At 39.3% G+C, this 8,837-nt stretch overlaps 1 protein-coding gene across 1 annotated transcript; it reads left to right on the top strand.

The window, feature by feature from the left end:
* Positions 1 to 2,009: 2,009 nt before the first annotated feature.
* naglu (N-acetylglucosaminidase, alpha) lies at positions 2,010 to 7,854 on the top strand. Its single transcript, XM_008314135.3, has 6 exons — positions 2,010 to 2,568; positions 4,761 to 4,908; positions 5,062 to 5,208; positions 5,339 to 5,424; positions 5,550 to 5,806; positions 5,901 to 7,854. Exons 1-6 carry the CDS (start codon positions 2,156 to 2,158, stop codon positions 7,106 to 7,108), a joined length of 2,259 nt encoding a protein of 752 aa, XP_008312357.1. The 5' UTR covers positions 2,010 to 2,155; the 3' UTR covers positions 7,109 to 7,854.
* Positions 7,855 to 8,837: the final 983 nt, after the last annotated feature.

The following is an 8,837-nucleotide window of genomic DNA, read 5'->3' as shown; positions in this document are numbered from 1 at the left end:
CCCTACATGAGCTTTAATGCAAATCTGTCACAGAAATATTCTCTATTTTTAATCAAAATTGTACTCTGAATATTTTTTATTAATGATATATATATATATATAAATATACATATATGTATAATTAACAGGCCTCCTGCAAAAATCCTGTTGTATAAAATAGTAACTAGTAGCAGTAACTAATAGCTATTAGCTATTAATAGCTATCCATATAATATATAATAAATGCCAGGTCAAACTCAGTTTAGTGAGTTTGGTACGATGTTAAAACAAAAAAAGCAGGTTGTGTTTGTTTTAGGTAAAAGGTCGTACAAAGGCAGTAAAGTGAATTTTTGAAATGCTGTTCTGAGGGATATTTAACATTGATTTGTTAGTTACGTGATAAAAGCCACTGGTCATGAGACCAAGATGATACAAGTAGCAAATTCCAGTGTGTACTTCAGTTTTCTCTAAAAGGTTACGTATTTTACAGAAGAATAACAACAACAAAAAATCTTTCAAGAGTTCTTATGTGCTTTTCTTTAATCTGACAATGACAGTAACTCGTTTTTCCACTGTCAGACACTTGGCTGATGATGTTAATGTGCTTCGGTGAACAGCAGCTCTGCAGGGCTACGTAGAAGTTATTTTATCAAAGATGAAGAGTGGGTACCTTTGAAATACTACTCTTGTTTAGACTCGCAACAAAACCAAAGCAGAAGGTGATATCACTTCAGAACTTCTTTCTTCGTTTCCGCTTACTGCCTGTCCACAAACAAATTGTTGTTGTAAATATTTTGGACTTAATGGACTTAAACCTAGAGGGATGGAAATTAAGTAAATCTTTGTTTAAAAGAAATTGTTACAGCTCTGATAGCCTGTGCAATGTTTTTTTATTGAATGCTTCTGCTTTTGTAAGTGTCTCTTTTTTCCTCAAATAATCTTCAGGAAATATTCAGTCATCAGTCTGTGCCTTAGGAAGAAGAAAGCACATCCAACCAGGACGTTTAAAGCCATCCTCAATGACATTGATGCATTGTTACTGTCCTCAACAAAGGAATGTTAAAAAATATATATATATATATATATATATACAGTATAAATATGTATGTGCGTATATATAGATGTATATGTCTGTGAATGTATTTATATATATACACACACATACTGTATATATATATATACAGTATGTGTGTGTGTATATATATATATATATATATATACACACACACACATTTTATTTTTTCTCTTTCTTCCCTACTCAAACCACAATGAAGTTACCACAGCAACCCTCAGGAACAACTGTGCACTGTGAAACAATGGTCAAAATGTCCACATGTCCAAAAGTTTGAGCTTAGATATTTTTGCCTTTTATGCTTATTATTCCAAAAGAGAAAAAAAAAAATCAGATTTTTTTTATTTTTAAAAATCTTGCACCGGATTGAAAGCCATCCAGCACTTTGTTGTTCACACCAGCAGTTGTCGTTTTTTATAATGCAGTATTTATGTTTGTCCAGCTTAATATGTGTGTGTGCTTCAGAGGATGTTTTATGTTTAATTTGAATATAGAATAAAGTTTTTAAATACACATTTACTACCCGATGGGTATTTCTAGGTATTATTGCCCCGATTTTCACTTGACCTTTTAATTTATCAAGGTGTGTGGTAGTTCTCTACGCTGTGGTCCTGTCTGTGAGTAAGAAGAACTTTTTTGTTACTATTAGGTAGTCATAATAATAAATAGCAGAACCAAATGACACTGCATATCAGAGCTTATCTGCTATTGGGAATTGTCCTTTCAGGGTTATATAACACATAAGGAACAAAGATGAGGAAGTCACAATAAGAAAGCGTAGAGGAAGTGACAATACTGTAATTTTAGACTGCGATTTTACTGACAGATTTGCACAGAAATGTTTTAAATTTGCTCATAAGTGTCAAAATCTCCCAATATAATATAATATAATAGTTTTGGCCTAAATTAATCGCTTTATTATGAAAATATTGGAACTGTTAAGAAACTGCGGCTTTGATTGGCGAAAGAACGGCGGGGCGGGATATCCTGCTCGCTGATTGGTCGAAAGCTTTTGAGTTTACCCCGTTTCTTCCTGGCTGTCTTGATCAGAGGAAATTTGGTTGTTTGTAAATCATTGCAACGATAGGGAAAGTTGGCAACATCATGCCACTAAGAAAAAGCTGTAGTCTGTTTTTATTTCTTATTTTGTCGTTCTTTTTAACTGCACAATGCAAATTCCCGACTCTTGACCACATTAAACCCAGAACCAGCGACAAGGTTCAGACTCGAGCGGTGTCCGAGCTCCTGAAGAGGCTGCTGGGAAACAGATCAGCGGAATTCTTTGTGTCTGTGAACCGGAGTCTTTCCAACAACAGTCTGGAAGTGTGTGAGCTCAGGTCCACCAAAAACAACAAGGTCTTCGCTTCAGGCAGCACCGGCGTGGCTGTGGCTACTGGTATTTACAACTACCTGAAGTATTTCTGCGGCTGCCATGTCTCGTGGTCCGGAGACCAGCTGGATCTACCCAGTCCCCTGCCAAAACTCAGCGGAGTTCTGCGCATCAGCAGCCAGCACAGGTCAGTGACCCGCTGTGACACAGATGCATCATAGGTCTAAGTGTAATCAACAGACATTTAAAGGACACGATTCTGGACTGTTACTGTTATCTTAAAGATTTCCCTTAAATAATGTGTATGAAATATAGTTCGCAATCTAAAAAACAAAAACAAACAAACAAACAAAAAAACAACAACCCCCCCCCCCCAAAAAAAAAACAAAAACAAATAGCAATATGACATACCCCGGGGTCCTGTGCTGGGTTGGTCATTTGTTTGTTTTATTACACTTTAGTATACAAACTGAAAAACGATCTTACATGAGAAGTGAAACATTTTGGTACTTTTTACCTGCATGATACAGATGATACATTTATACCAAAATAAAAGTGTTCATACCTTTATCCTAGGAACTCTAGGAATACTTTTTGTAATTTTTTTGGTATAATTTTAAAGTAAGACAGACTTCACACGTCTTCAAACTCAGACAAAAATCCTTTCACTTTCTTTCATAAGTCCTTCCATAACTGCTTCTACTTTGGTGTTTCATGCATGAGGTTTTTGTTCCTAAAATCATTACTGCCATGGTGTAGTACTGATTTCATGAGAATGACCGTTATAGTGTTGCATGTTACTGCTCCAAATGTGAACGCAACACTCCAGTTCATGAATAATTTCCCTATACAAAAGCCATTTTCTACTAGAAGCAAGCGAGAGTTCAGCTTTCTTTTGAGTGTGATACTAACGAGCCATTAAAATGTTAATCAGGCAATCACAATCAAGAGTCTGTCATTTTCTTTGTTGTCTAATTTGGCTCTGAGTTCAGTACAATTAAACAGAGGAGTAAGTGAGTAAGTGCTTTGTAACCATCATGTGTCCTGCTTTTGTGCAGTTAACTCTTATCAGCACCGTTTTACTGACGTCAGCAAAACTTGTTGTTTTTTAGGATCTGATGAGTTTGTGTTGTCTTCTCACAGTATCAGCCACACACCACAGAACTCTGTGTTTACATTCTCTTCTGCAGCGGAATACTTTAGTCCTGACAACATTCATAAAGTAGTAGAAGTAGAGGTACAGTATCTGGTGGTCCTGGACTGTATGTTCCAGGCCCTTCCTCTTCATGGCGGCACCTAAAAAACCATGGGTGCATGACAAGCAGAGCTTTGTCGCATGCCATCTGTTTTTGTTTACTGGGAGCACTATGGACACTTGTAAAGACTATGGCCGGGCCAGTTTGAAGGACACTTCCTTTAATTATCTGCTCTGCATTATTCTCGCCTGAGCTCACCACAGTTATGTCATGTGCATGGTAGTTAGACAGAAAAAAGTTATGGCACACATGCAAAAGTCTGGTTTTCCCATGAATACTGGGAAATTGTGACAGGGAAATCACAACAGGTCATTCTCATGAAATCATTAGTACACCATGGCAGCAATCATTTTAATAATAAAACCTGTATTTTAGAAAAATAACAACAATAATAAAGCTATTATTGTGGTCCAAAGAGTAATATAGAAAGTGATTCTTTTATACATTTGATTGCATTTTCTGACAATTACCACAATGTGTCCAAATTTGTCCAAATTACTAATTAAATTTATATATTTAATAATAATAAAAAAGAGGAAAAATGACTAAAATTCTCATCATTTGCAACAGTATTGATTATCATTACCAATACTAGTAGTAGTCAACATTTAGAAAAATGTTTGATTTTTTTTAAAGAAAAATAGACTTTAATAATGTGTATTTAGGTTAATTGAGTAGAAATTTACTTAGCTGTTGTGGCTTTTCCGTTCCTAGCGAAACATACTAATGTTCCTCTTCCTATGCAACACAATTCTCTATTACAGCAAGAATTTAAGGCCAATATTTCATTAGAATTACCCATCATGTGATGCCATACATTTACCACAAAAGACAGCCTATAGTCTGACTTTTGTGAAAAAAATGCGAAAAAATAAAAATGCCTTAATAATGTCTTAAAATGCAATTTTATGCCTAAAATGTTTAGGCAGGTGAATGATTTGTTAGACATGTTAGACATGAAAAAATCATATCATGTGTTTTCCTACATTTTCCACAGAAGTGGTACTTACCTTCCAAATACTCTGTCTTTTAAAAAACCTTCAATGGCTCTCCTCTGATCATGCAATTAAAAACAAGTTAAAGACATCTCTATACATCTCCTCACCATAATTTGTTGCTGTAGATTCCGTTACTACCAGAACGTCTGCACGTTCAGTTACTCCTCTGTGTGGTGGGACTGGCCGAGGTGGGAGAGAGAGATCGACTGGATGGCACTGAATGGCATCAACCTGCCACTGGCTTTCACTGGACAGGAAGCTCTGTGGCAAGAGGTCAGAGGAAAACTCTTCTCTGGAAGTTTCCTCAGTTTCTGTCAATATATCACAGTAGTACTAATTAAAACGCGTTGTCTCCTTGTTTGTTGTTGTCAAGTCTGCCAGAAACTGATTTTTGATTATCAGGTTCTATTTTTTCCATACGTCCAGGTTTACCGTGCTCTGGGTTTGAACCAGTCAGAGATTGAAGAGTTCTTCTCCGGCCCAGCTTTTCTTGCCTGGAACCGAATGGGAAACATGTTCAAGTTTGGCGGACCTTTGCCACAGTCTTGGCACGTGAACCAGCTCTATCTCCAAGTACTGAACCCTTTAGTATTTCTACGATTTACGTACTAGGTTACTAGGTACCAGGATGATTGTCAGAACAGGGAAACAGAAAAACACAGAGTCTGGAGACTTACTAATGTGAAATAACTTTATATTACAGTTTAAAATTCTGGAGAGAATGAGATCCTTTGGCATGGTTCCTGTGCTGCCAGCCTTCTCTGGGAATGTTCCCAAGGGAATTCTCAGGTAACCTACCAAACTTTGTACAGTCCTTCTGTGTGGACAGTGGACCTGCTTTAAAGAATGAGGTGGTAGAAGATGAATGAGCGAAGGGTTAGAGAACCATGACTGAAATGTTCCTTGTTTTCCAGACTCTATCCTGATGCCAATATAACCAGACTGGCTCCTTGGTCTCATTTCAACTGCAGCTTCTCCTGCTCCTATATCTTAGACCCCCGGGACCCACTGTTTCTCCAGATCGGTTCCCTCTTCCTGTCCCTGGTGATGAAACATTTTGGGACAGATCACATTTACAACACAGACACGTTCAACGAGATGAATCCTCCATCCTCCGACCCGGCTTATCTATCTGCCGTCAGCAGCTCCGTCTTTTCATCGATGACTGCAGGTAGGTGTCTAGACTGAGACCTAAGAACTCTGACTTCCTACGGTTTACTGTTCATTCTTACCCTAAAGTTAAATCTTCTTCTTTTTCTACTCAGTTGATCCTCAAGCTGTTTGGCTGATGCAAGGCTGGTTGTTCATCAATAATGCAACGTTCTGGAAACCAGCCCAGATTCGGGCCCTGCTACATGGAGTACCCCTCGGACGAATGATCGTGCTGGACCTGTTTGCAGAAACGGAGCCGATGTTCTCTTCCACTGAGTCCTTCTATGGGCAGCCATTCATCTGGTGCATGCTGCACAACTTTGGTGGTAACAGTGGTTTATTTGGCACAGTGGACAGCATCAACTCTGGGCCTTTTAAGGCCATCCAGTTCCCCAACTCTACGCTGGTGGGCTTGGGCATAGCTCCTGAGGGCATTGGGCAGAATCCAGTGGTCTATGAGTTGATGAGTGAATTAGCCTGGCGCAAAGAGCCAGTCAACTTGTCCAAGTGGGCTACGTTGTACGCGATGCGTCGGTATGGCAGCACTCTGGAGAACCTGAGTGCTGCTTGGACGCTGCTCTTCAGGAGCGTCTATAACTGCACCATACCACATTACAAGAACCACAACCACAGTCCACTGGTGCGCCGGCCGTCAGTCCACATGAACACAAGTCTGTGGTACGACCCGGCAGATTTGTTCAAAGCCTGGAAACTGATTGTGGAGGCGGCTCCTGCTCTCATGTCCAGAGAAACCTTTCGATACGACCTTGTTGACGTGACTCGTCAGGCTCTACAAGTGCTGACCACGTCCTTTTACCAGGACATTGTCGGAGCCTTTCAGAAACAAAAGATCTCAGAGCTATTGGCGGCAGGCGGCGTGCTGATCTATGACCTCCTGCCTGAGCTCAGTCGTTTGCTGAATAGTGATCGCAATTTCCTGCTGGGGACATGGCTGGAGCAGGCACGGTCCCAAGCACTGGATGAAGGGGAGGCCCAGCTTTATGACATAAATGCCAGAAACCAGCTGACACTGTGGGGCCCCAGTGGTGAGATCCTGGACTATGCCAGTAAAGAGTGGGGAGGCCTCATGGAGGACTACTACGCCCAGCGCTGGGGGCTTTTTGTTCACATGCTGGTTGAGTGTCTGGACAGTGGACGACCATTTAAGCAGGACACCTTCAACCAGGCAGTGTTTCAGGTGGAAAAAGGATTTGTTTACAACAGCAGACGCTATCCCACCAAACCTCAGGGAGACACCTACGAGATTGCCCTGAGAATATTTCTCAAGTACTATCCACAGGCCTTAGAGAGATTAAAGTGAAAGGAGGACACGCTAAAGAGGAAAAACTCTTACTAAGCCACAGCAAAAAGAATGTCTTCCTTCAGCTCCAGTTGAACCTCTTACCAAATCCTCAGAAGCAGCACAGGAAGTGATATGAATACACAGAGTTCAGTTAAACAACACTGACTTGTGAAAGAGTAGACAATTAACAGATGTGTTTGGTGACCACTTTGATTTGAAGACCTTACAGAAGGACAACAGTGGACACGAGGACAGTCCTCACAAACTCTACCTTAACTGGGTTTGGTTTAAAGATAGATTTACGTTCACTGAAGCAGTGGATTTACATGTAAAAGTGACTGACTACACGGTGCAAACCTACTGAGAACAAGCTGTCCACTAAGCACCAGGTGATCGGTCTATTTTTCATCTTTTTAACTCTATTTAAATTTTACTATTTTCTCCTGTGACTGTATTCTAACCCCTCGTGCTGCTGCCTGGCAGGTCCAATGACTCTGTTGTCCATAGTCATTAATGACATGTTTAGATGTTAACTGCAGTACATCACACATTGTCAGAACAAAGGCTTTTTAATAATATGTATATTTGTTTGGTTAAAATGTCAGTATTGACAGTGTTAGTATCATGGGAGAAAAACAATGTATGTAGCACTACTACGTCAAGAGACGGGAAACGGAATATTTGTCAACCAACAGTATTACTGTAGTTTTCTGTAGTGCTAAATTTTGTATTTTGAATAAAGTGTTGATTCTTCTTAAAGAATATGTTGGGTCACTGTCAGGGTGAGTGTGTGAGTGTGTGTGTGTGTGTATGGGTCTATATTCATATAGATCCATACATACTGTATATACATATACACATGCATACATACGCGCATGCATGCATACATATACGCATACATACACCTTCTCCAGACTGCTGCTAGTTAAGCTGTATAGAGGAGGTCAATGGAAAATCACTGGGTTAAAAGGAGGTGAGTGAAGCAGCAGAGATAAAACCAAGTGGCTCTTTACCTAAAAATCCTCGTCCAGTGTGCTGAGGTCTCCTAACGTGTTGGTTTCACTCCATGACCTTCCACAGCGCCCGCCTCTTCATCTTTCCTGGTCGTGTTTCAGACAGACGCTGTGCAAACTGTGGAAACGACACAAATAAACAGAAGATGCAGTGACTTGTTTTTTACACTTTGTATAGTATATTTTCTATTGTCTAAAATCAATATCACTTAACTAAGCAGATACATCAAACATCTTTGTTACTCTTGCGGAATGCCTTAAATTAGTTTTAAGGAATGGATAAAGAGTGTCAGGGAAGATATCTATATATGTAGTTGGGAGTTAATAGAAAAAATAGTTCTTCTGAGTTTGCTGACTTTGACTAAACTTTGGTTCTCATTGTAATAATCCAAAGTTGTGTTCCCCAAGAATTCTCTGATTCTGAAATATTAGGTATCTTACTGTAAGTATCTTACTGTGAAAAACATATTTCACTTGATAGTTTACATATTAACATATGAAATGGTGTGATATTATTATTACTAAAGGTTTATCACATAGGCTATACATAAATATATACGTCTGCTGTTCACACAGCCTAGTTATTTGTTGACAAATATAAATGTTGGAGGGTGAAGCATCACTTTCTGAACAATCACATAAACCTGCTTCATTATGTAGTTTACACGTAAAAAGTTTGTTTGTGTCACGTTATTTTTCCCCTCGTAACGTCCACACACTGGATGACGATCAAA

This window comes from Cynoglossus semilaevis, chromosome 8 (genome assembly GCF_000523025.1).
Source record: "Cynoglossus semilaevis isolate Cse_v1.0 chromosome 8, Cse_v1.0, whole genome shotgun sequence".
Taxonomy (NCBI): Eukaryota; Metazoa; Chordata; class Actinopteri; order Pleuronectiformes; family Cynoglossidae; genus Cynoglossus; species Cynoglossus semilaevis.
This window is presented reverse-complemented; position numbering and strand designations above follow the sequence as displayed.

Bases quoted from the DNA above. Each gene is read 5' to 3' on its own strand.
- naglu (XM_008314135.3), top strand. From the start codon at position 2,156: ATGCCACTAAGAAAAAGCTGTAGTCTGTTTTTATTTCTTATTTTGTCG. The intron at 4,909-5,061 runs GTCAGAGGAAAA...CCATACGTCCAG, and splicing joins AGGAAGCTCTGTGGCAAGAG to GTTTACCGTGCTCTGGGTTT. The intron at 5,807-5,900 runs GTAGGTGTCTAG...TTTTCTACTCAG, and splicing joins CTTTTCATCGATGACTGCAG to TTGATCCTCAAGCTGTTTGG.